The following is a 26,264-nucleotide window of genomic DNA, read 5'->3' as shown; positions in this document are numbered from 1 at the left end:
AAAGACTTGGGAGAGGCCAAGAATATTTTAGGCATGAAAATCTTCAGGGATAAGAAAAATAAGAAATTATGGTTGTCGCAGGAAGACTATGTAAACAAGGTGTTAAAGAGATCTAACATGGACAAGGTAAAACCAGTTGCAACTCCTCTAGCAAGTCACTTCAAACTTTCATGTGTCCAAACACTTAGGCTTTGAAAGATTAGATGACGGTAGTTCCATATGTATCAGCAGTGGGGAGTTTAATGTATGCCATAGTGAGCACGAGACCGGACATTGCACATGCAGTGAGAGTTGTGAATCGATATATGCAAAACCCAGGCAGAGAGCATTGGAATATAGTAAAATGGATATTGAGATATCTAGCAGGTACTTCCAATTACTCACTTTGTTATGGTGGTATATCTCACTTTGTTATGGTGGTATATCTCTAGAGTTGCAGGGTTATGTAGATGCAGATCATTCGAGTGATCGAGATAGTGGTAAGAGTACCACTGGATATGTCTTTACAGTAGCAGGTACAACAGTGAGTTGGGTATCTCAACTATAAAAAGTAGTGGCTTTATCAACAACAGAGGCAAAATACGTGGCGATCACAGAAGCCTCCAAGGAAATCATGTTGTTACAAGATTATATGGAGGAGTTACATCGAAAACAGCCAATCAGTACACTGTGGAGTGATAGTCAAAGTGCAGTGCACTTAGTAAAGAATGCAGCTTATCACTCAAGGACTAGACATATCAAGAAGCGTTATCACTTTATCGGGTCGCATTAACGATAATGAGTTAAAGCTATAGAAGATTGATGGCTCGAAGAATCCAGCTGACATGATGACCAAGGTAGTAGATAGAGAGAAGCATATTTTCTGTACTGTTACCATTGGTATTACTCCATATTGATTGATAAGGAGTATCGTAGAGGCACAAGTTTTTCAATTATTATTTTTTGAAGAAGATGGATACAAAGTTGCTTGGTGCTTGAGTATATTTGTCTTCAAGTGGGAGATTGTTATAGATAAAGCCAAATATTTGTTTTTAAGGGTTTTTTTGTCTTTTCTATTAGATTTCCTTTTAGGTTAAAAGTGGTATCTTTATATTAGCGATGAAAACCCTACTCGTCAAGACACTGAAAAAGGAAATAGAGAAGTAAGAAAAAGAGAGAAGAAAAAATTGAGTTTTTTCTTGATGAGAATTCTCAATCTCTTTGTGCCCCGATCTTGAGAGAATTCCAACTTTTTCGAAATGTAGTGGATTCGCAGAGTGCCTTTGCGCAGAGACGTAACCCAGGTTTGGATGAACTTCGATAACAAATTTTCTGGCGTGTTCATCTGATTCTGTTTTTTTATTACTATATTTTGTCTGGTGAATTATTTGCGAGCGTTATTTTTGTGGAATCGACGTGCGATTTCGTGACAGTTGTGTCATGTTTATCATATAATCGATATATTTAATCTTTTTTTGTCGATGAGGATAATTATCGAAATGTGCTTTTAAAGGTATTCAAATTGTTATTTCACATTTATTCGAATGATTACGATTTCGTAGGTGCATTGCTCATGAAATTTTTTTTTACATTATTCCCTCGTAAATATTTTTCTAACTATTTTCCGAATGGAAAATATGATATTACCCGCCGTCATTTTTTTTCTTTATTACCGGCGAAACCCGTTTATAATTTATCATTAGGATCTTTTTTTTTTTTTTTCATTTTTAGGTCAAAATCATTTGTATCTTTTAGGGAGCAGTTCTTTTGTCCGAAAATGAGCACGCACAAAGCAGTTCAGGAGGAAAATAAAACCAAAAATTAAAAAAAAAAAAAAATCTGGAAAATGTCTCATTTTGACGTCTCGTTGAGAATGTCACCGAATACCTGCGATCTTCCTCTCCAATGTCCGATCACGCTCGTTCGCTCCATACCCACTTCAGATAACCCCTAAAAATCGTTCCTTTCTTGTCTTCTTCTTCGCGAAAAATGACCTTTTCAGCTGCATCTGCATCGGTCGCTCCTCCCGACCACTTCCCGCCGTCCCCCGGCGCTCGCTCCCTCTCGCTCCGCCGCCGCCGCCGCCGCTTCCCCATCGTCGTCGGACTCGGCAATCTCCGTCGGAGGCCGCTCCGTCTCTCGGCGTCGCTCGCCGAGAGGAGCCTCGACCCCTCGTGGGCCGACGAGGATTGCGCGACCTCCGATTCCGATTTCAATGGCTGGGCCGTGGTCGAATCTCGGCCCCACAGGGCAAGAAAGGGTATTTTTTGTCGTGGATTTTCTCGTGCAAAGATGATTTTTTTTCCGTTTGAAGTTGCATGGTGATGATTTTTCTTTTTCTTTTTCTTTTTTTCCGTCGTGCAGGATTGCCAACGTATGTTGTCGGGGCAGTTGGGACTTCACTCGCTGTTTTACTCGCTGTAATCGCTCATTACTCGCTGTCTAGAAATGGTAATTGGTGTTTTGTACTTCACTTGTGGCTGAGTTAGTTGGCGGAGAATTGATTAATGCGAGTGATATGGATTCTCTAGGGATAAGGGGTTTTGGGGGTGATGCCAATGCATATATGGTGATGGTTTTTGAGCAACTTGTTAGGTTCATTATTTCGTTTGTTATTGTAGGGTATAGTTTTCGTTTCGTCGATCGGTTGCGATCTTGGAGAAGTCTGTTGAATCAGGCTGAAACTGAAGCTGTTGTGAGTGAGGATTTGGACTCTGCTGTACCGGATGGAAAGAGCATTGTCTCCCAGGATAGCCCGGAGGGTTTGTCTGATTTAGTCAGCAACAATGTGGTTTCAGGTACTCTCGCGTGTCAAATGGTTTCTGATTAGTGCTGTCCCCTATCAAGGCCTTTCTAAAGTTTGCGGTTTGTTAGATGGAGAGGATCGCCACGCATGTGTTGAGTTGTGTTTAGTCTGACGTGATTTGTGTGGATGGATTATTGTTGGAGTCCTATTGGATCATTTGGATACTTTTGACTGGGCAAGTTCCTTTCTTTCAGACGGCTTAACATCAAGGGATAAGCAGCAGCGAGTTATAGTTCCAGTTGCTGTAGATTCTACTCAGCAGGAAGCTGTGATGGTTCTGGAAAGACTGAAGGTTTGTTTCTAGAAGCAAAAGAAAATGACGTGTCTAGGAAGTCTTGCCTTTAACTTATAGAAAGGTCTCATCTTTATTTCGATGTTACTCTTGCATAACACTCTTGACCCTATTTCCATGTTAAGTATTGTCAGTATTTTGCTGTTTCTGTCTCGGTTTCCTGACGTGACATTCCTGTCTAAGTTTGATGAGGCAAGCTTGGTCAATTTTTGGTTCTTGAGCTAGAATATTGTTTGTCTTGTGAGGAATGGAAAATTGTTAAGAAAGTGTTGGAATTCATAACCGACAGAACTAGAGCTTTCAGTGGACTTTCTCTTTCCTTTTGAGTTGCTTATTTTTGCTGGCCATGGTCATGAGTACCTTCCAATTTTTTTACTTGCCTGTAATGTTAGGCATTGAGGGTGTCTATTGTTACCTATGAAGGTTCATTTTATTCTGAGCATGATCATGAATGCCATTAAGGCGTGCAGATCATGGAGGAAGACATCAGGGCCAATGAATTATGCACTAGAAGGGAATACGCTAGATGGCTAGTTCAATTAAGTTCTTCATTGGAAAGGTATTGATTGAAGCTAGTTCCTTTGGATATTCTTGACTACTTGTACTTTATTTAGAATATTCAATTATCTAGCCTGCTAAACCATCAATTGACTATAGGAACCCAAAACGTAGAATTGTTCCATCCTTGTCACTTTCCGGGTCTAAAGTTGCTGCCTTTGACGACGTGAGTGTTGAAGACCCGGACTTTGGCGCCATCCAAGGTGAGTTTGAACTGTTTATATTTTTTCAGTTGGCTATCTACTTAAAATACAAAAATCTGAGTCTTTGTTCGAATATTTATTTAAGCGCTAGCGGAGGCTGGTATCATTTCTAGCAAGCTCGTGGGGGAAAACTCCAGTTCTTTCTTTGCAGATAGGCACAGCATGTTATTCTATCCTGAGAGGTATATCAAGTCCATTATTTGGTTTTTTCTTTTTTCAATATTCCCTTCCAACTCTAAGGCATTAATCTTTTGGGCAGGTTCATCTCACGACAAGATCTGATAAACTGGAGAGTGCAATTAGAATACGATTTTGTTCCGGGACTAGAAGAAGAGGTACTGTACATCATACACTGTTTGCAGATTACTTCATTTCTGGTTTACATTTGTTTCCATGATGTGGATGCTTCATTGGTGTTTTAAAGCACTTAAAGTGTAACTTGTTTACAGTCCAGATATCAAAGAAAAAAGTTGGCTTCATGGATATGAGGGAGATCAGTCCAAATATACCGGCAGAGTTTTTCATGGACTTGTTGGCTGGTGACAGGAGCATAATGAGAAAAGTTTTTGGTCTGTTTCTTAACCCTTATCCCGAGTCTTTCACTGCCTATACTGACACATGTTCCCTAGTATGGCTAGCAAATTTGTGAGTCTAGTTCCGTGTTTTAGTTTCTGAACAGATCCCGTTGAAATCATATCTTCAAGGTCATGCCGCAGACATTTGTAACAGAAATAATGCTGGCTCCTTATTTTTCCTTGCGTTAATTTATTGGAGCTTTGTACAATATTTTATCCTAAACCTATTGAACGGTTGTATATTTTAGTTAGCACAATTCATGTCTTAAGTGCAAGCAGTTTTTGAGAGTATCTTATGTGGATCTAATCATTCAGTGTTAAAATTCCACATTCTACAGGACAGAGCAAGCGATTTCAACCTAATAAACCTTCCACAAAAGCACAAGCTGCTGTTGCACTATCCAGTGGCCGGATGATGTCAGCAATTCAGATGGAACTAGCAAGACTGGAGGCAGAGAATTTTTCGAGGGAGGTTGTAATGGAAGAAATTAGGTTAGAGTTAATTGAAAAGGGTGACATACAGAGGTTTTGGGATGAGAGGCTGAAAGAAGAAGAAACCTGTGGTGTGGAAGTTGAAAAGGTTTATCTTGTGGCAATTGATGATTTAGAGCAAGAGAAGATAATTCAGGAGAAGAGCTTCCAAGAGCATACGAAGGAGAAAGCGGCTTTGAATTGTCAGAAGCAACTGATTTGCAACCTTAGAGAAGAAGTTGATGAGATGTCAGACAGGCTTGCGTCAGAGAGAGCTATCTATGTTCGTGAACAATTTGAGGTGCAGGATACTATCAGTGATTTAGAGACCAAGCATGAAAGGATGCTGGATACGAAATCTATTCTGGGAGCTGAGATAGAAGCTTTGCGGATTCTTAGGTAATGCACCTCTATGGATAATTTGAAAGCATGCATACTCAACACTGTTACTCCAGCTTCTATTAAAAAACTCACATGCCAGTCTCATAAGGTTCTGGCTTGCGTGTGAGTAAGGTTTCTTAGTTATGGAGCATTTCATCCCAAGATTGGGCATGCCATGTTGACCTTTGATGTTTAAATTGCATTGAAACCAAACCTTCATGATGGAAATAATTTCCAATACCATGACAGTTTTTCCTTTAAGCATGCGCTCATTCACTATCCTATCTCCATCTGCAGCAGTCTGGCCATGGAATTTTTTATTTAGTTGTGCTTTAAATGTCCCACCGGTGTCCACATCTTGGACATCTATTCAACAGTAATGTCTCATGTCTAGGTGCAAGAACGAGCTGTAAAACATTCTTGAAACCAACATCAGTACAAGCATCCACGTCTATGTTGACTTTTCTATACCTAATGCGGGCATCGATTGGTTCATGCTGATATTATGCTTATTTTCTCTCTTTGTAATTATTGTCAGTGTCTGGGAATATTATCCTGATGACGGCATTGATTGTGATGGGAGAACTGAATTGTCTTCTACATTGCTATATGTTGTTCATGTTCGATAGTTCTTTGCATGATGAAAGTGATTTGCACAGGTCTTGGGTAGAAGATGAAGCAAGGAAAAGCCAAGCCCGTGCTAAGGTGCTAGAGGAGCTTGGGAGAAGGTGGAGATGGGATGGTCAATCATGATAAAGTAGTGTACAGTGGGTGGCTACTTGAAATGCTTCTAGCTTTACAGCTACAATTCCAAACTTCCGATTGACCTTTCATGTATTACACATTCGGTCTAGCGCTAGATGCGACTATAGGATATAATTTTTCTTTGTCTGGCAGGACAAAGAAGGTTGATTTTGTTCTCTCTCTCTCTCTCTCTCACTCTCCCCACAAATCCCCACCCGACACTGTATGTCCCTCTCCGTGTGCCTATTGTCTGAAAAGAAATCCTTTGAACAGTATCATCGACGCCAAGATTCAAGATTCTTTTGTCATTTTTCTTTTCGTATGCTTCAGCTTGGTGTACAATTTTCTTATGTCTAAGCGCTTCTTTCATGATCTCGGTTATTTACACTTGTATATGGTTCATTAATCAGTTGCAAGAGGAGAAAGGATGTCGCGTTGTAAAACACTGTGGATGAAAAGCTAGAGATCTTGTTTTCACTGACTTGCTTCCAGGAACTAGGCCTGGAAGGCATATCATTAAGGAGCATAGAAAGCCAGTTACCTGGTTTTACACCTTTTTCTTAAGGTTGAAACCAAACTTTACATTTTAGTTAGCTGTTCTTTCAGCCCTTCTCAAGCAAAGCTGAAGATTCAATTGATTCCATTTTATGAAGAAAATGCGGTGCTTTCGACTTAGTCGTGTGGCATATTTTTTGAGACCTTATTGGGTCCAAAATTTTAGGGGTGATCAGTTCCCAGTTCAGTTCGGTTTCAAGATGGAACCGGGAACCGGACCTGGAGAATCGGTTCCCAATTTTGGGAACCGTGGACTGGACCGTTGGTCTTAGGACCGAGAACTGGACCCGACCATCAGTTCCGGTCCGGTCCGATCCAGTCCAAAAGAATTGGCATTTTATTTTTTCACTAAAGAATAACCATTCACTAAAGAATAATCATGCTCCGAACTATAAATCAAATTCGGTTTCCGAGCAATCTAATAAAACTACTCACACATGTTTCTACGTGCAAAATATTCAAACTTCACTTGTGTGAATATCAATCATAGTTTATGTGTTTCATGCTTAATTTTAAGCATAAAACCCATGAACAACATGATTAAAGGTTGTACTTGGCTTAGGTTTTATAGACAATCTCTCTTCTATACTTTGAATGTTTAATCGATATGAGACTTTTTAAGGCTTGAAGTGCCTCGTCGTTTGCAAGTGAGGGGAGCAAGAGAGAGTGTGAGCATGAGGAGAGTTTTTTCTATAAATAAAGAGTAACGATAAGAGTTTTGGTGGTCTCTTGACCACGTAAGAGGTTGTTACCTAAATTGTAATAAGTTTCATATATAATATTAATATATTATATGTATTTATATATTATATGAATATAAATTATATATAAAAAAATTTGGTCCGTCCGGTCGGGTCGTCGATCCTCCCCACCTTGGAACCGGGAACCGGACCAACCGGTTGCCGGTTCCAAGATTACGAACCGGGAACCGGACCGATCACGGAACCGCCCAAACCGGCCGGTCCGGTCCGTCCGGTCCGTTCGGTTCGGGCGGTTTCCGTTGCACACCCCTACAAAATTTTTTGCGGTGTAAGTTAGGACTTTCACTTTCACATCTTTTTAAGTTGCCATTTTGACGATTCGGACAGAGGGGCACACCCAAGATTTGGAATGTTTTTTGAGGACCGAGTTCCATTATATCATTTAGAAAATAAAGCATACCGTCTAATGTAAATAAAGCATACGTGACATGCTGCACATGCAGCGCTAATGAGTACTTTCTATACACCTTCGATGAACACTGACACAATAAAACGAATGTCAAGATAGAGAAGAAACTCAGTCTCTTGTTTGGCAGTCCTGATGAAAGTCCCGGTTTAACGAATGGAACATAAAGACCTTACAGCATGTGCCGTAAAAAATTTCAATCATCAAACGAATTTTCCAAGAACGATCGCCACTAGTGCCGTTAAAGTCTAATGAAAGAATGGTCAGTTTTAAACTCCTCAAGAAAACACCGAAAGAAGAGAAGCGGATTGCATTCCTATCGCATAGTGACGACAAGGCTTCGATCCACAAATTTGGCACCTCCTACCTTTCCTTGAATATTTGGAGGCAGACGAATGACGCGTCTTTGATCCCCGGCCTCTACCAGCAACTCCGATCCTCCCCTATACTGCATTTTTCAAGTTGTTGACATTGCATATTAGCTTACTGGTGAGGGACAGAAGTTTATGCTCGTGACCTAACATCATTGACTGTCAACGGAATTTTACTTACAGGGCAAAACCAAGAATCTCTCTGCCGCTTATGCATGCTTCTATACTTAGGATCTTTCTATTACCGTGATGCAATCTAGTTCTCCACCTTGATTATTCTTAAATGCTTCCTCAACTAACAAGCATCTTTAAACACACATTTCACTTCCTCCCACCCAAAGGTAGAGAATTCCCATAGCATAAGCATCTTGACTTCTAGAAGTCTCCTTCAACAGTTCTCAAGTAGAATTGCCACTAAAAAACTCTACCAACACTGTAGATCTTAGCAAAACCTATGTCTAGGCAAACAAAACAATTGTAAGAAGAGATACACAGAAGCTGAGCTTACTTGGTAAAGCTTGATCTCAGATTTATTGAACCCAGGCAAGAGTAGAGTCACTGACTTCTTCACCAGATCAAACTTGACTGATGGCATCGAAATGCTGTTTGCGGGCAATGAAAGAAGCTCTCGTGCTTTATTACTTGAAGGGCTCGACATTATTGCATCCCAATCTGCTGGGGAAGCAAATGAAAGGTGCGGAATGAAAGCAGATGGCATTGGCACAAAGGTCTCTTGAATTCTTTCCATCGACTCTCCAGCTTCATTGGGAGAAGCAACACCAAAAGCACCAGATACAAGAGCACCGGCTTGGATTGTGCTACCCCAATAACACAATGCAGAGTCCACAGAGGCTGGACTTTGGGGGTCCACCACAAGAAAGCATCTAAATTTACGCGGGTCAGAGAAGGCAGAAGTTCCTCTCTGCATTACTTGTAATCAATATCTTCATGATTGTAAAAAAAAAAAATCATGGCGCACGCTGAGCACAGGAGAATATATTAGTTATTCAGTACCTCTAACATTTTGTCCAGTGCGTCCCATATTCTTGCACTTGTGTTAACATTAAGAGTGGATTTGCTCCCAGTTAAACTCATGGCTTCATCTATCAGACTTAAGACTGAAGGACCCGCCAATCTTCCCAGATCAGTCTTCTCGGCTATGCTTCGCAAGTATTTTAAGTACAACCTATGTAGCCAAATAACTGCATTTAGAGAGAGAGAGAGAGAGAGAGAGAGAGAGCAAAGTTCTTCTGACCTCGCTTTACTGGGTGCGCCAATCATCCTTAGGGTTTCCTCTGTGCTGATACCATCGTAGACTATCATGTCAAATGTTTCTCTTCGTTTTCCTTGAGATTCATTCCACAAGAACCTGACATATCTTTCGAGTTCAAATACTGAAAAAATGGAGTCCATCCCAGGAAGCACCCCAAGCTCTTCTCCCACCACCTACTACATTTAGGAGAAGATGGCATAAAAATGTGTTCAAAAAGAGAGATCCAAACTTTTTCTTTTCTGTGATGCAACCAGAAGACGGATCACGTACCTACCCCTTCAAGAACTCCATTTGTCATATTAAGGCGGGAATCTGCTTCCTGAAGCCGCTTGAGAGGTTCAAGAAGCATCTGTCAACTCATCAAAGATATTTCAGTCTCAGATAGATACACAAATAAGCTGCTATCAACATAAAAGCATAAAGAGGCCAAAAGACATACTTTCGTGGTCTCCAATCGAACAGCCGAGAGGTTGTCCTTGCATTTAATAGGAGAAGTTCCAATCTTACAATTCAAGAGATACTCGGCAGTAGTGTCTGATGAATGCATCACCAAGCATGTCTTAAGCCCCGCCATTGCATAGTGCTGATCATGAGCTTCGATATCAAAGCATGAGTATAATGACGAAGACCACAGCTAACAAAGCTTCGCAAAATAAAACCCCCTCCCCCTGTCACAAGGTGGGTGGAGGAAGGAGAACGGCATACTAATAGCGATCAAGCAACAGACATTTTCACACTTTGACATCATCATACGACTGCCCAGAGCTCAGCAAGAGCCTAAAAGACAAGAAGAGCCATCCACCTGAATTAACAAGAACTGATTCTTCTAGCAAGTACGCAAAAATGAAATCCTTCATTTGGTCCAATTCAATTTTGCTATCGAAATCTGGCGATAAGGGAACAATCAGGACAATCACGACCTTGCATTGGAGCACTTATCTCTTTCAAGAGCACAACCTCAGATCAAGAAGCCCGGAAACAAATAAACAAACAGACCAAGTGCATCCAAACTCAAAGTCACCAATTACATTCAAAACAAAACCAAGACTATACTGGGATCAAGAACCGAACAAAGACCGGAAAAGAAGAGTACCCATGTTTACCTGAGCAGCGAAAACAGCCGACGTGGTCTTTCCAGACCCACCTTTGCCCAGAAAGGTGACCAGTTTAGTAGATCGCTCCTTGTCCTTGTCATCGGAAGAGGACACGGCCCTGACCAAACCTCGACCTCGTCTGCTGCCGCGAGCTCTGCGTGTGGCGATCGGCGTCAAGAAAGTAAAAGGGCAGGCGGGATCTGCAGTCATGAGGGAGGAGGACGAGAAAGACAGCGCCATTGTTGAGCTCTGCTTTTGCCGAAAAGTCTCGACCTTTTCCGCTTAGACGGTGGCCGGGGGATGAGCATAGAGGATTGGAGAGCAATCTTGTCTTGTCGTGGCGCAAAGTTATTTAGTAGAGCGGGCTTGATAAAGATTTTGTTCTTGAGAATAATTATTTTATTAGAAATATCTTTTTTTTTTTTGGACCAGAACCCTCGCACCAAACTAACGCAGACGGCCCGACAGGCCTAAATAACCTTTTTTGTTTCTCTTCTAGAGAACAATTTTTGAGACCTATCTCGTGGCGAGTTGGTTAGGATGCACACTGGCCACATGAAAGGCCATGATTCGATTCCCCGACTCATTACATTGCGAGACTTAAGTGGGGTGCCGTGGGTGGTGAGTCCCTGCACTAGTGCTTCATCAGGTTTACGTCGCCGGCTGCCGGCTGTATGGCGGTTCTCGGATTGTCCAAAAAAAAAATTATGAGTAAAAAAATGCGCTTGATAATTGTATAAAATTTTTATTCCTAAAATATAAATACGTTTGGTAAAACTTTTATTATATTTTTCCTTTTTTTTTTTGTCTTTTCTCTCCTTCTTCCTCCTTTTGTGGCCGGTTGTCAACCATGGTGATGACTAACGATTGGTGGGCGAGGTCCGCAAGCTCACTAGAGGCTCGCCAAGCCAAGGCGAGGGCCGATGACTCGTCGAAGGCTCGCGTGGCCACCACGAGGCTCGGCCTCGCCCTAGCTTGGTGAGGCCAAGCCTCGCATTAACCAGCCAGGCTCGGCCTTGCTAGATTTGGGCGAGCTCGAGCTCGCCCAGCCAAGGTGAGGCGGCGACCAAGAAGAAGAAGGAAAGGAAAAGAAGAAGAGAAAAGAAGAAAAAAATTATTCCCGGGAATAAGAAACTACTTTTTCTACTTTTTGTGGGAACAAAAATTTTATCAAATACGTTTCTATTCTTTTTCGTTCCCTGAAACAAAAGAATAGAAATATATGGGGAACAAAAATTGTTTTTACCAAACAAGCCATTAGTCGAAAAATCAAAATGAGATAACTCCTTATAAAATTTATCACAAAAATATTAATGAATCATAAATTTGTAAAAAGTATAATCAAGTCATAAAATTTATCAAATAAGTACAATACACGTCCTAAAGGTAACACCATCAATTTATTTAACGAAAAATGCTAATGTGGCATTTTAAAATTAATTTCTTTCTCTTAGTTGGCATTTTTTATTGTTTTCTTTTTTTTTTTAATCTTATTTAAATTAGATTGAAAAACTACAAAAAATTAACATTTTATTTTAAAAAAACAAAATTGAAGAGAGAGAGAGAGAGGGCAAGGCAGGCAACACTGATATGCACCACGCCAATGCAACCCATTGCCAAAGGGGCTGCTTGGGCGAGGTGGTTGACCCTTGCCAACTCCGGCAAGGCCTCGCTAGCCTCAAGAGAGGGCAAGCAACCCTGGCCGGTTCAGGTGCAGGCGTCCATATCTAGGTACCCACCTAGATTTGGGCAACGCCAAATGTCACTTAGAGTAGGCAAGGGTTGGCCACTCTCGCCCCAGGCTTGCGGAGGTCGCCAACCCCTTCGGAGATGGGTGACACCAACAGCAGCGCCTACCAATGTGGCCTGCCTTGCCCCGCACCCCCCCTCTCTCTCTCTCACAATTTTTTTTAAAATAAAATTGTAGCTTTTTTTAGTTTTTTAAATTTAATTTAAATAAGATATTAAAAATAAAATGATAAAAAAATGTCAACTAGAAGAGATAAATTAATTTAAAATTGCCATGCTAGCCTTTTCCATTAAATAAATTAACGGTGTCAACTTTAAGACTTGATTACACCTATTTGACAAGTTTTAGGATTTGATTGTCCTTTAAGACTCAATTACATTTTTATTACAAAATTTAAAACTTTTAGTGAACTTATAAAAAAAATTAACATTCATGCTTGCTTCTTTAGGCCAATATTGTAATTTCACATAATCAATTGTAGGGCAAATAACACAAATGGGGTGAAGAACACCCAAGTGCCACAACTTAGAACGGGGGGATAAATAAGTGTTAAAACTTTCAAAAGATACACTTAAGTGCCAAAATTTGAGAAAAAAATGAGCATTTAAGTGCTAATGGTGAGAATTTCCGGCCAAACAGCTAACATGATTTTTTTCAGGGAGCATTTAAAATGATGTAGACCTTTTATTGATTTTTATTCAATTTTTTCCACGTGGCATTTCTTTTATCAACTTCTATTTTCCACTAGGCATTTTTATTCAAATTTTTAAAATCAGATTAAAAAAACTAAAAAAGAAAAACCAAAATTTACATAAAAAAAAATAAAAAATGACAAGCCTGCTAGTGGACACTTTCATCGCCACCCATCACTGGAGGGGCTGACAATTGTCACCAAGCATGGTTGAGGGTGGTCGGTCTTGCCTAGCCAAGGCAAGGCCTCGCCGACCCTAGGCGAAGGCGAACCCTTGTTGGGCTCGTGCTTAGGCGCCCAAATATGAGCAACGCCCCATCACCGAGCCAGGGCAAGGCCTTGTCTTCGCCCCTTCGCCCAAATTTGGGCAAGCCTCACCAACCTTAGGCGAGGGTTGCTAACCTTAGTCAGGGTTGGTGTCGCCCAAATCTAGGTGTCCTTGCTTGAGCCTTGTGAGGGTCATCGACCTTTTCTTAGGGTTGGGCGCGGCCGGCCACCCTCACTTAGGGTCGACAACGGTTATCGACCCCTTCGACAATGGGCGACAATGTTCTTTTGCCGAACAAATGTGTCTTTCTAGTGATGGGGCAGTAGCGGTGGGGCAAACATGGAGGATGACTTTGTTTTAGGCAAGGATTGCTAAATGGACATTCTAATGAATCGCGCAAATCGATTTTATTAATAAAATAATGCCACGTCGAATTTCTGACAATTTTGACAAACCTTGTCTGAGTTGGCATTTAAGTGTCCAATTTTTATTTTTATTTTTAAAAAAGTGGCACTTACGGGTATACTTAGGAAGTTTTGGCAACCATGTATCCCTCTATGCCAAGTCATGGCACTTTGGATGTTCTTCTTCCAATGCAAATGATATCTAAACTTTAAATTGTTCAAAGCTATCCCTGAATTTTAGCTCAATGTGCAATATCGGCTATGAACTCTTGAATTATTTAATGTGATCCCTAAAATTTTGGTATGTGTCCAATTTAGTTTATGGACTATATGAAAATATTTGATGTTTTCATTCAATTAATTCAAATTCAAGGACAACATTGAATATTTTCTTACAGTCTAAGGACTAAATTGAACATTTACAAAAAATTCATAGATTATATTAAACAAATTAAAAGTTCAAAAACAACATTACATATTGGGTTAAAGTTCATAGACCACATTGAACAAATTTAAAGTTTAGGGATCGCACTACACGTTGAATTAAAGTTCAAGAACCATTTATATCATTATCTTTAAATTGTACAAAGGCGTTTCTAAAGAGTGGATGGTTTTTTGGGGCTGTCCAATTTAGTGTTTTTTTTTTTTTTTTGGTCAGTATCCAATTTAGTGTTGATTTTGTGCTCTTTGGCACTTTGGAATTATGAATTAAAATATTTTCAAATATGTAATATATGCACTAATCAGAAAATAATAATTAGCGGGGTTACCTCCGATTAAGGAAATGAGAAAAAAACAAGATCCTAAGCTAACTAGCCAGAGGTTCCTACCATGATGTCTGCATCAGCCTCAACTAAAAAAACAAGATCCTAAGCTAACTAGCCAGAGGTTCCTACCATGATGTCTGCATCAGCCTCAACTAAATCACATCTTCCTATTTCAATTCATGAGCAACAAACCCATGAACCGATGGAACACCAACCGCGAGTGCCGCTTGTATTGCACCATAAAATGTCGGGACTTGAAAGGGACAAGGAATATCATGATGTGATTTAAACCACACAATAATGACGTGCGATGTAACAATTCAATTAGATCAATGTGAACAGATCCATAATTTAAGCATCATGTTGGATGGACAAGCATGTCATGCGAACAATGTTAATGTTCGATCAGTTACTTGAAAGGTATGTGCACGATGGTTCACTCAAAATATGTAAGATGTTAGATTGCGGTTCAAAATCCATTTTATCCCCATCACTCTCTCTCACATGAAGGCCGATGCAATGGAAAGGGCCTTAGATATGCAAACTTTAGGAAAAATTGTTTAAGAAGTCCCAAATCTATTGAATATCGGCTAATTTAATCCTAGACTTTTCAATTGTACTAATTTAGTGTCAAACATTTTAATAATTTACCAATTTAGTTTTAACACTTTTAATTGTACCGATTTAGTCCTAAACTTTATGAGAACTTACTAATTTAGTCACAAATCTTTTAGCGAATTATCAATGTAGTCTTTCGAGCTAATTTTGGTCGAATATAGCCGACATGATTGTCCAATTAGTGCTGCTCATTCTACATGAGCGGCCGTCGCCGACATAGATAATTTTTAAATTTTTATATAAAAAATTGAATTTACATTTATTATTTATTTTATTTTATTTTTGGTTCAAAGACCCAATGAGGGCTTTAGTTCCCTTGCCCAGGGCCTAGTCCCTTGAACCAAAAAAGAAAAGAAAGAAAAGGAAAAAGAAAAATAATAAAAATCGAAAAGGCCATTTTACATGTGTAAAATGGCCAAACGTTGATTGGATTGTCGTGTCAGCAATTTTCAGCCAAAATTAAGTGAAAAGATTATATTAGTAATCTATCGAAAAGTTTAGAACTTAATTAATAAATCTTCAAAAGTTTAGAATTGAATTATCAATTTTTCAATAAGTTTAGGACTAAATTAATACAATTGAAATATTTAGAACTGAATTTGCTGCTGTATATTAGGTTTAGGAATTTTTGAACAAATTTTCCACAAACCTTATGAGCGTTGTCGAAAAAGGGAGATCTACGAATGTGGGAAAATCGGGGTTTGAGGAATCAAACTCAGGAACTCCAATTCTGATATCAACTCAAAGTAAGTCGCCCGGCTGTTTACTCCAAAAGCTTGAACCGCTAGAATGCGTTGAGGGATATTCAAACACCGACTCACGGACGACAGCATTTGTTGATGAGAATCGAACATAATGTTAATGGCACACGACCAACCTAAACAAATAGAGTTATATAAAGTGTATTGGAAGCTATGCGAGTCCACATAATACAGAAAGCACGATGCAAAGTCAAGTAATGGATTTCATCATCTCGACTTTCGATTATCCCCGCACGTATCAGAAAGTCACCGACCACTGCGTCCACCAAACTGCCCGCAAAGAGTCGGCAAACCCTACCCAGCGAATTGGCAATTGCGACTTCCGATCATTCCTGTGCCACGTCCCTTTCTTCTAGATGGTTTCGCCATCACGGGCCATCAATTTCCCAGACGGATCTTGAAGGCAATAACTCTGGATTTCTTCAGATTCTATGTGATGGAGAAAGAAAGGTGCCGTGGAAGTTTATTCCATTTCTCATGATTCATCGGCGCCCGATGTCCACCGACCACGGTATCGGCGCAAGATTATATGCTGGGGACTTGAAATTTTGAACTAATGTAAGCCCCAAGATTCGTGCATAAAGATATGAAATCGCAAAGTTCCCGTAGAAGACTTTATGATTGTTGATATCGGATTCACAAAGTTCGATCAAACTGATGACATTTACAATTGAAAGATGTGGAGGACCATGGTCCTTGTGTTTCACCTTTCTAGCATATTTTAGCTTGGTAGATAAGAGAATATTTCTTGAAGCAGGTCAGATTTTATATTCAGTAATTTAAACAGTTTTATTTATTTATTTATAAGAAATAAAATAAAAAAATAAAGGTAGTGATGATGACCCTAAATATACAATTTCTATATAGTCATGATTCAAGATGCATAGTGCAAAAATAAAGGTAGTGATGATGACCCTAAATATATGAATGAAGCAGGTTCAAGATCTACAACTAGGGGGACACAAGGGCCCAGAAATGATAGATATGATTCAGGGGCTAGAAGTAAGAAAAACATAGCAAGATGCTCAATTAATCAAATTTAAATTAGGTTTTGGTATTTCCCTCCCCTTTTCAATCTGTATTTACATTTCTGGCAAAATAAATAAATAAATCTACATTTCCATTTGAGATAGGTTGTAAAGTATAAACGAGAGGAACGATTCAAATATGTATAATTTATTCAATTTCTTATTCGGGGTATGATACAAATTGAGAGGTTTTTACTAAAATGAACTTAGTTATATAGACTGAGCTTCTAAGTAATTAAGCTGAATGTCTAGCCAACCTAGGCCAAAGTCACAATTAATTAATAATTAACATGATATTTCATTCAGTTGTCAAATTTTGACAAATGAGTTTCTCATTCTAACTTAAAAAGTAATTTTTTAACAATTTCGAATAAAAAGTGACGCTTGAGCACCTATTCAAAATAACTATAAGTGGAGAATTCACAATTTCTAATATACCGATTCTTCTGTAAATTCACATCCAATAATTTGAATCTTCGATATACATTTTGTGCGCTATCGACACTACCCATTGCTCTAGTACCTCTACTTTGCTCAACTAATCATTAACGAGTATTTCAGCTAACCCATATTTAAGATTGGAAGTGATCAGAAGAAAATGCAAATGAATTGATCCGTCAAACTAATAGTAAAAACCATGGAAAAAAATTAAATAAATGAAGCCCAACTAATTATAATAACTAAAGAGGAATATATATATAAAATGTATATATATGCGTGTGTAAGTGTAAGCCAATCACGTGCGAAGAAAACTTCCCCTTTCTTTTTTTATGTTTATTTTTTGGAGCCTAAGAGACAGGATTTGCATAATCATCTATAATCATCAAAGTTAGCGAAGCTTTCAGCCCTAACTACCCTCATTAGCGTCCGTCATTATGGCGCAGCTAGATATTCTCCTTCCCAAAGCCCTGCCGTGCCGTCCCAGCTACTCATGTCCCTCACCACCGCAAAGCTTTGATGACGAATTCTTAACAGTAAAATAATCAAACATATGTCATTCCGATCGAACATCAAAGCTCATCATCACAAATAAAGAAGAAAAAAAATTATGTATATTGTAGTTGAACTAAAACCCAAGATTATGCTGTTCTTCTTCATCATAACACAATAGTGACAACTCAATGCATGTACAAGGTGGAGCTGACGAAAGATCGTGTTTCTCTGGAGCCCCAGGGGTGCAGTGCAGATCATCATGGATGGTTTCAAAGAGATGTAATTTCCATGCAGGTTGCAGCGATGTAAAACTTGCCACTGGGTATTGAATATGCATCAATCAGTGATGCAGCGGGTTCGGCCCGGTCGGGACCAGCCTCTTCTCCATGCCATAGCGGGGGTCGATCTCGCGACCATCATCGGGTGGCTCCGGCCGGTGGCTCTTCCTGTGGCGTTTCTGGAACGGGGCGAAGTCGAACTTGCTGGCCAGGACCTTCCGGTTGATGGAACCGCGGTGGTGAAAGGTCGAGGATGAGGATGGGGATGAGGGCGATGATTCGGTCCTGGTGCCGATGCCGACGATGTGCTGTATGTTGCTGAGATGGGACCTGGACCTGTAGAACTCGAGAAGCAACAGCAGGAGGAGGGATAGCCAGAGCATGGTGAATAGGGCATGAGGGAGCTTTGGGGTCATGGTGGTGGAGGGTGGAGGAGGAGGAGGAAATGGGCGGCGAGGGGAAGCATGGAGGAGGAAAAGGCCAGGGACAGCTATTGAGAAGAGAGAGAGAGAGAGAGGGAGAGATGGAGGGAGTAATTTGATGGAAGATGATGGGAGGAAGGTTAATGGAATTGGTATGTGTCGTGGTCTTTTTGCTTGTTTAGGGGGGAGTTTGGGGTAATAAGTTGTGAGAACCTTTTGATGTGTTCATATTTATGGAGAGAGAGAGAGAGAGAGAGAGAGAGAGAGAGGAGGGAGGGAGGGAGCGGGAGGGGAAGGTAGACCCACTTTCCAATGAGAGTTTCTTTAAACTTAAGCAACAAGAACTTAATAGTAATCATCATCGATTGTCAAACCTCCTATCATTTTTATTAATTTGTCTTGGATTATGCTAATTATGCCATCTTTTTGAGGATCTTTCATCTTATATTATAACATAAATCTTTCAGGTAGGGAGACCTTCATTTTATCCCCCCAACCACAGTGAAGATGCCATAGATTTGCAGTCAACTATATGATGATAAATATGCAAATGTGCTGATGGCCTTCTCTGAGTGGAGAAATCTTACTTATCAGCAGCTGCTTGCTGATGCTGAATCTTTCTTAAACTAAGCAGAGCTAAAAGTATATCCGTCTTTGTCAAAATAAAAGAATTGGTTTTTGGAAATCGAGACGAAATTTTCCATGATTATAAATTATGCTAAATATTGGTACGCATGAGAAAGTGGATGAACCCCATGTCAAGGGCCGAAACTTTCATTGCCAAGGACAAACCCTATGGCTTTAGATGAGTTGGGACATCAGGTCGGTCTTCCCCCATTAGATCGTTCCCAAACAACTAGGCATGTGAGCATGACCATTGATCATGACCAAACTGTGCCATGCTCACATTAGCTTGAATATTTATTACTTTAACAGGATATGCATATTATTTGAAAACACAATTGATTTCGGCTTACCGCAGCTATCGGTAGGAAATTGTATCAGTTTCCAACTAAATTTGACAAAAGGGCCAATCCCACTTTAAGAGTTCCCTATGAATATATCTTTTACATATTAAGATCCCCAATCCAAATATCCTGACACCATTTAAGCAATGTAGTTGTATCAATACTTTTGCATCTCTCACACTCCACCACAACATCACAAAATCCCACATTTTAGACCATATGGGTACAGGAGACATCCGACCATAGCACTCACACCATAAGATGGTCATGGTCACCTAAGGGTTGTGATCCGTCTTGTGGTGGCTGTCCGAATACAACGGTAATTGACGTCTTGAAAATGCTAAGTTCACTCGTTCTTAATGGGATTTAATAACTTTTCCGTCTTCTGTGAAATCCGTACATTCCAGGGCATTACGATAAAGTTTACCCCATCCCAAATTTCGCGTTCTATATCTCATCCTGTTCGGTTTCCAAACGAAAAAGCCAGAAGAATGATTTCTCGTGCATCAAACTCAAAGAAATCTTTCTACGTGTACGCTCTGTCGGTGCAGAAAGTGGCCATCAATATAGGTGATGATCTGATCAAATTCCCAAAGTGGTGGGGAATACGCATTCCATGTTATCCGTGGACAAAGCAATGTATGAACAGTAGTACTGGGAAAAGCGAGAGAACTCCATGAGCACAATACGAGAGAGAGAGAGAGAGAGAGAGATCAAAGCTAAATATGAGCAATCTTGAAATCAAACGGGAATGATGTTAAGGACTGTACATGATGTAACAAAATGAACCACCTTGTACCTCGTTTCATGCTGAGGAATAATAAGGCTTTGCACTAAATTCTTCGGCCACCATGAGTAGTGAGTACACTGAATAGACATCGAATACGCTCCCCCTTTTCCTTCTTTTGATTACCACCGTTTTGCTTGGGCAAATGACTTTTTTGTGAGTTAGTTTTTTAGGACTTTTTATGTGTTTGGTCCACTGTCAACAATCGGTTGACCAACAATCATTACAGTCAAAACAAATATACATGCTTAAAGTTAGAAAATTGAATTTCCCAATATGAAAAGGGATAAACATTTTCCGAAAAAATGATTTCTCGAAATGTATTTCCCCTTATTATGAAGTTTTTTGTTTCTCGAAATAAGCACACCAAAAGATTTAAACATCAAAAGTTTTTTCCATACTCCACCAAACAATTGAAAACTGTTCATTTTCCTCAAAAATAATTTTCAAGGAAAATATTTTCCTTCATTATGAAATTTTTCGCGAAACAAGCCATACATTTCTATTGCTCAATGTTATAAATCACGCAATTTCATTTTTTTTTATTTAATGCTCTCAAAAAATTTAAATATCAACATGTGGATTTGCACGAACCTTTTCCTTAATTCTTGGAGTTCAAATGATAATTTAAGTTTTTGGGATATGAGTAAAGAACGGTTCTGTTATTTCACAAAATGGACGGTCAATTGCCAGCCACCGGGTTTAAAGTAGGAAATTGGGTACCGGCTTGCGCGGTTTCATTTATTTTTGTCTCTGACTTGGTGGGATTTCCACAAGTTTAAAAAGGCACAAAATGAGAGTTTTTGCTATTTAATATAAAGAAACAAATGATAATATTTTGACAAGATGAGATCTATTTTTTTTTCTTTTAAAATAATAATATAATAAACAAAGTAAAAAGGATTCGATTGCAACTTTTAAAATGGTGGATATTTTCCTTGACCAAAGAAAAGATTTGGTATATATTATTTCGCAATAAAATAAATTTAATGTCTCAAAATATAAGAGTGTGAAAACTTACTATACTTGGAACTCCCAATTATTTAGGGGGTTTGTAATCGATTAACACCTGAATGTTTTTTTTAAAGAAAGAGTCATTAGTTTAAAACTTACGAATGCTTTTTCATTAAATAATAACAAATGACTGTGGAGAAAGAGCCATCCTTAAAACTTACAAATATTTTTTTCATTAAATAACACAATGTATTTTTTTCAGATATTTAGTTTTCAACACGAACTCTAGCATTTTATACTTTGATAGCGATTTGCTAGACAAAGACAACATGCCAAGACGACAGTACAAGAAATTTCATTAACTTTCACTCATTTAGGAATTTGGATCATATGGGTTATTGTAGCTATTCTCAAAATCAAATTTTCAATCAAGGAAATATTGTGGGGTTTCAATCATGATGATACTTCATATTATTTTGTTATAAAATAAACTGCTTTATTATAAATTGACTTTTTTTATTCGTATGAAATGATGTAGGATGAAGTGTCACGTGGTCATATAAATTTTCTTAATCAACCAAACATTTGAGCTATATCGAGTAAAATTTGTATGGAATTTGATGAAAAAAGTCTACTTTTTTTTTCTTTTTTTCAAAAACTTCAGCTTTGACTCATGTGATCAAGAGATTGATCTTGTAATGCTTGAGGTCCTTGCACATCTTCATCTATGAGGTTCGAATCCACGGGGTAATCTTTTCATCTACAAATTCATCATTCATATTTTGATGTTGTCTTTAATTCAAGTGTTTATAGAACTGATATCACTAGTCTTGATTTTAGGTTATTGGAAAATCCTTTTAGAGCAATTTAATTTGATGAAAAAGAATGAGGAGCCATTCGATGCATCATTTTGTCATTAGTTGCAAAGCCGGCATTTCAAGCATATTTTATTCTTGAATTTGAACAAATCTTTCTAGCGACATTGATGATTTCTTTTTAGTTCATTTGATATTTTTGTACTTGTGAGTAGCTATATTTTGATATTTAATTTTTCTTCTCCTTTTTATATTCAAGAAATTTCAGTTGGTGGGATTTGTGAAAGTTCCCCTTTTAGATTCGTCCCTTCTTGGACCTTTTCAAATATCATTTTTCTTAAAAAAAAATTGTCGTTAGGATTACACCGTCGGAACTTTAATTCTTACGGCACCGTTTTTGGTAGCCGGGTCCAAAAAATAGAGAGAAGAAAAAAGAAAAGAGAAAAGAGAAAAGAGGCTGAGTTGGCGGCAACCGGCTAACGGCGTCGTATCGCAGCTCCATTTATACGACGTCAGATTGAAATCTGCTTTGTGTTCTTTCTTCCTCGCGAGGGATCGATCGTTTCCGAAGGTGCCAAAGCAGTCCCTGAAGAGATAGAGAGAGAGAGAGAGGAGGAGGTTTCTGTGCCTGGAATTGATCCGAAGTCGAAGCAGAGATGGTGCGTTACCTTCGTTTTTCTCTTCAATTCGATGGTAGCAACGGTTGGTTTGGAGATTAGGGTAGCTGATTGTTCTGTTCCCTTTTGGGCGAGCGATTAGGGTTTCGGCCGATTTCGCTGATTCGATCACTGGGGTTTCGGTGCGATTCGTGTTGGTATGTTAGTCCATACGCATTGCGTGAAGTTCTTTTCGTGGTCGTTGCTCGATTCTCCCCGTCACGAGGCGGTCGTCCGTCTCGTTTCGATGCGTACATGGAGGAGGGTCCGTAGGATGAATCGCGGACTCGTGAAGTTCGTGTTTTTTATTTTATTCAAGATTGGATTTTGGAGCTATTTTGAGATGGTAATTTTAGATCCTTGGTAATGATCTGCTGTGCCTGTGATGCGGCAGAGCAGGGCCTTGATCTATTTGCTCCAATTGTCTTGTCTTTTATCAGAGTCTCCTCTGTTGGGTTGCCTTTGGTCTACTTTAGATAGCACGGCAGAGTTATTGTAGATATTGTGGCAGCTACGAGTGATGTGTTGCTGCAATCGACCATTACATATGGAGGCGGAATGATGTTTTGGTGTTTCTACATAAATTGCTGATTTCTTTCGGGCTAAACTTCCCTTCCTTTTGAATTTTGCAGTCTTCGCTAGCAGCTGCGAGAGCAGACAATTTCTATTACCCTCCAGAATGGACCCCAGACCAGGTAACAATTGAAGCTTTCAATTTCGGTGTTATTATATTTTAGCATTTTGTATCTTGAGTTCTTACATTGCTCGGCTTTCAGGGTTCTTTGAACAAGTTCCATGGTCAACATGCTTTGAGAGAAAGAGCACGGAAATTGGACCAGGGCATCTTGATCATAAGGTAACTATTTATGTATAATTACGGTTTCTCTTGTTTATTTCTTTCTTCTTTTTTTTATTTCTGAAAAAAATTCTGTCATCAGGGTTCATGTGAATACAATCTCTTATGTGGTACTTGGTATCAGTTATTGGTTTTACTTAGAAGCATATAGTCTCATCAATACGTTTATTATTAACAGGAGTGCATTATGAGTCCTGTTTTTGAGAGAAGCAGCTTAATGTGTGTCTTGGCTATTTATGTTGTGTCCACACCTGTTAAAGCTAATACAGTCATGGACTAATCCTCTCAGTTTGTGTACATCCCTCTTCTAGTGTCAGTTCCTTTTTAAGACCTGTGCGTGAATCGGTGTTTTTGTGGGTCTTTCATTTCTAGGTACATATGTGGTGCAAGGTCACTCACGCTCACATGTTTTTTTTAGCTTTAGTGTTGAGGTAGCTGGCATTCAGGAATGATTTTTCTCTTTGTATGAGTAAACGTATCCATTAGCTGGTTTTATCCTCTAAATAATGAGATGAGAATTAGGAATACTGTTTTGGATCTTTTAGGAATAGTGAATCACAACTTGCTCATCCTTTCTCAAATTTACAGCATCTCATGACATTTTATTTGAGCACTCCCTCTCTCTCTCTCTCTCTCTCTCTCTCTCTCTCTCTCTCTCTCTCTATAGCCATAGGGTTACATCCTAGCGAGGAATCTCCTGTCTAATGTTATGAAAGCTTCGCACTCGGAGGAGACCTTTTGTTATTAAATTTGTAACATTTTTCAGTAAGAATATGTTTTCTGTGGCGAGCTAACACTAATACATGTGGTACAGAGTTGCGAATTGCTAATATATGTTATATTTATCCGATATTTTTAGGTTCGAGATGCCCTTCAATATTTGGTGTGGTGGATGCAATTCTATGATTGCAAAAGGCGTTCGGTTCAATGCTGAGAAAAAGCAAGTGGGGAACTATTACTCTACAAAGGTACGCTTCTTTTGAAGACTTAATGCTTTCCGGTTGAATAAGTGCAATTAGAGATCAGATTGCTGTAGACTGCAGGATGTGTACCATTCACACATGACATCATAATTAAAATGATCTATGTGGTTGATGACGGAAGAACTTTGATAAGATCCTAGTTTTTAAATAAAATTTTGTTAAAAAATGCCCCTAGAGCACTTGTTAAACAGAAAAAAAGGAAAAAAAAATCATTATCGTTTCATTCATTGATTGTCCTAGTGACATGCACAATCCATGCTTCGAAAATCGAATATTTTCTCATTAGGTATGTCAAACAAGTCCTCTGTCAACAAGACCCTATTTAATTTAAGTTTTTGGGACCCAGTAATAATGATTGTCTTGATTGTTTATTTTTTCTTATATATAAAGATATGGAGCTTTACGATGAAATCGGCCTGCTGCAAGCATCAAATTGTGATTCAAACAGATCCAAAGAATTGTGAATATGTGATTATCAGCGGGGCTCAACGAAAGACTGAAGAGTATGACATTGAGGATGCAGAAACTTTTGCACTTCCTGCAGATGAAGGTACGCGATTTTTTCCTACGTTCTATAATGATTCTTTTAATAAATAATTGGTGCGAGCCATTTCATCTCTTTTCCTATTGTATCTTCTATGTGATTGTTTAGTTGCTTGTGATTTTGTGTTGGCAACTGTTTGTCTGGAGTAGTTTTTACTTCATACTCTTTGCCTTTCTCAAATCTTATGGGGGACGCACTTGGACTAATTTTTATAATTTGAACATCTAAAATTTTTACTACATATAAATGCTAACACGTGGAGTTTGTATGGTACGTTTTTCAGTCACCCTCTTTTTAGTTGAATGGTATTTTATAGTTTGGGGAAAAGTGGAAAAGTAGCCTTTTGCTTTATGTAAGTCCAATTTAACCCCATAGACGCTAACTTCCTTTTCTGGCTCAAAATATTCTGTTTTTCAGAAAAAGGCAAGCTCGCCGATCCTTTTTACCGCCTTGAACACCAAGAGGAAGATTTGCAGAAGAAGAAAGAAGCTGAACCGGTACTAGTGCGCCTTCAACGTGTATCAGACACTAGGCATGCAGATGACTACTCTCTGAACAGGACCTTACGGGCACAACTTAGGGTATGTTTTGAGTTATCCCAAGTGATTTATCCTTTCTTAATGTTCTTCTGTTTTGCAAATTTTAACATGGCTGACCATATCCAGAGTCAAAAGAAGCGGATTGCTGAAGAAGAGACTGCTTCCAGGAAGAAGGGCCTCGCAATACGACTGCTTCCAGCTGCGGAGGAAGACACTGCTACCGCAGCAAAAGTGAAGTTTTCGTCCAAGTTTGAGAGGAACAGGAAGGACAAACGGGCATTGATAAATGCTGCTTCTATATTTTCTTCCCCTGGGCCTGCGGCATCTGATAAGGGCAGACTGGTCCTGGAGTCTAAGAGGCGGAAAATTAGGGCCGCCTCAGCTTCTAACTTGTTGGCAGGTGGATTTAAGCCGTCAGCACTGTCGGGCAATGGCATTTCTTCAAGTAGACACAAGGGCAGCTCAGTGGCAGTGAGAAAATTCTAGTTGTTTTTAGTGTAGTACCGGTAATCCTATTGAAGTTTGGCTTTTACCTGAGAGCGTCGCTTCTGCAGAATGCCGATCAAACTTTTGTATATATCTACCAATGTGGTGCGGTGTACTCTTGTATTTTTCGGGGGAGTTCTGTTGTGCAGCAGTAATGCATCCTGGTCTATTTGTTGAGCTGTACTCTTTGTTCTTTATCGACAACCTTGTCTTGACCAATATGATACTAAATAAGGATGTGACAAAATTATGTGCTGACGATTCCTCCTTCCTCATTAGCTGCTGTG

At 39.2% G+C, this 26,264-nt stretch overlaps 4 protein-coding genes across 6 annotated transcripts; 2 read left to right on the top strand and 2 right to left on the bottom strand.

Moving 5' to 3' along the window:
- The first annotated feature begins 1,842 nt into the window (after window positions 1–1,842).
- Window positions 1,843–6,327, top strand: LOC104453827. Its single transcript, XM_010068453.3, has 11 exons — window positions 1,843–2,239; window positions 2,344–2,430; window positions 2,601–2,777; window positions 2,980–3,077; window positions 3,548–3,636; window positions 3,735–3,838; window positions 3,924–4,020; window positions 4,098–4,173; window positions 4,293–4,407; window positions 4,752–5,283; window positions 5,925–6,327. The coding sequence occupies exons 1-11, from the start codon at window positions 1,969–1,971 to the stop codon at window positions 6,016–6,018; spliced, it is 1,740 nt and encodes a 579-aa protein (XP_010066755.2). The 5' UTR covers window positions 1,843–1,968; the 3' UTR covers window positions 6,019–6,327.
- A 1,379-nt stretch (window positions 6,328–7,706) lies between these two features.
- On the bottom strand, window positions 7,707–10,806 carry LOC104453825 (uncharacterized protein At1g26090, chloroplastic). The gene is made up of 7 exons (XM_010068449.3): window positions 10,479–10,806; window positions 9,815–9,958; window positions 9,650–9,724; window positions 9,358–9,548; window positions 9,117–9,288; window positions 8,611–9,024; window positions 7,707–8,179 (listed from the first exon to the last, which is right to left on the bottom strand). The coding sequence occupies exons 1-7, from the start codon at window positions 10,707–10,709 to the stop codon at window positions 8,048–8,050; spliced, it is 1,359 nt and encodes a 452-aa protein (XP_010066751.3). The 5' UTR covers window positions 10,710–10,806; the 3' UTR covers window positions 7,707–8,047.
- Window positions 10,807–17,724: 6,918 nt separating this feature from the next.
- On the bottom strand, window positions 17,725–18,608 carry LOC104453824 (CLAVATA3/ESR (CLE)-related protein 12). The gene has a single exon (XM_010068448.3). It carries the CDS (start codon window positions 18,381–18,383, stop codon window positions 18,030–18,032), a length of 354 nt encoding a protein of 117 aa, XP_010066750.2. The 5' UTR covers window positions 18,384–18,608; the 3' UTR covers window positions 17,725–18,029.
- A 15-nt stretch (window positions 18,609–18,623) lies between these two features.
- LOC104453822 (coiled-coil domain-containing protein 130) lies at window positions 18,624–26,235 on the top strand. Of its 3 annotated transcripts, none has more exons than XM_039318140.1 (8): window positions 18,624–18,659; window positions 22,515–22,572; window positions 23,202–23,264; window positions 23,346–23,425; window positions 24,285–24,393; window positions 24,799–24,958; window positions 25,370–25,533; window positions 25,618–26,235. In XM_039318140.1, exons 2-8 carry the CDS (start codon window positions 22,570–22,572, stop codon window positions 25,975–25,977), a joined length of 939 nt encoding a protein of 312 aa, XP_039174074.1. In that variant the 5' UTR covers window positions 18,624–18,659; window positions 22,515–22,569; the 3' UTR covers window positions 25,978–26,235. The 3 variants fall into 3 exon arrangements, with proteins under 3 accessions (XP_039174074.1, XP_039174075.1, XP_010066749.1); XM_039318141.1 differs by having other exon boundaries at window positions 18,641–18,658; window positions 22,510–22,572; XM_010068447.3 differs by lacking the exon at window positions 18,624–18,659 and having other exon boundaries at window positions 22,456–22,572.
- Window positions 26,236–26,264: the final 29 nt, after the last annotated feature.

This window comes from Eucalyptus grandis, chromosome 7, assembly GCF_016545825.1.
Source record: "Eucalyptus grandis isolate ANBG69807.140 chromosome 7, ASM1654582v1, whole genome shotgun sequence".
In the NCBI taxonomy this organism is placed as follows: Eukaryota; Viridiplantae; Streptophyta; class Magnoliopsida; order Myrtales; family Myrtaceae; genus Eucalyptus; species Eucalyptus grandis.
The sequence above is the reverse complement of the archived record's forward strand: the minus strand, read 5'-3'. Positions and strand labels throughout refer to the sequence as shown.

What these genes read in the sequence shown, in the direction of transcription:
- LOC104453825 (XM_010068449.3), bottom strand. Translation starts at nt 10,709, where the DNA reads ATGGCGCTGTCTTTCTCGTCCTCCTCCCTCATGACTGCAGATCCCGCC. An exon ending in CACTGGACAAAATGTTAGAG is followed by an intron (nt 9,025 to 9,116) that starts GTACTGAATAAC and finishes CAAGTAATGCAG; the next exon opens with AGAGGAACTTCTGCCTTCTC. An exon ending in CTGAGATCAAGCTTTACCAA is followed by an intron (nt 8,180 to 8,610) that starts GTAAGCTCAGCT and finishes TGAAAAATGCAG; the next exon opens with TATAGGGGAGGATCGGAGTT.
- LOC104453824 (XM_010068448.3), bottom strand. Translation starts at nt 18,383, where the DNA reads ATGACCCCAAAGCTCCCTCATGCCCTATTCACCATGCTCTGGCTATCC.
- LOC104453827 (XM_010068453.3), top strand. Translation starts at nt 1,969, where the DNA reads ATGACCTTTTCAGCTGCATCTGCATCGGTCGCTCCTCCCGACCACTTC. An exon ending in TTACTCGCTGTCTAGAAATG is followed by an intron (nt 2,431 to 2,600) that starts GTAATTGGTGTT and finishes TTGTTATTGTAG; the next exon opens with GGTATAGTTTTCGTTTCGTC. An exon ending in TTCCGGGACTAGAAGAAGAG is followed by an intron (nt 4,174 to 4,292) that starts GTACTGTACATC and finishes TTTACAGTCCAG; the next exon opens with ATATCAAAGAAAAAAGTTGG.
- LOC104453822 (XM_039318140.1), top strand. An exon ending in CAGGGCATCTTGATCATAAG is followed by an intron (nt 23,426 to 24,284) that starts GTAACTATTTAT and finishes CGATATTTTTAG; the next exon opens with GTTCGAGATGCCCTTCAATA. An exon ending in CCTTACGGGCACAACTTAGG is followed by an intron (nt 25,534 to 25,617) that starts GTATGTTTTGAG and finishes GACCATATCCAG; the next exon opens with AGTCAAAAGAAGCGGATTGC.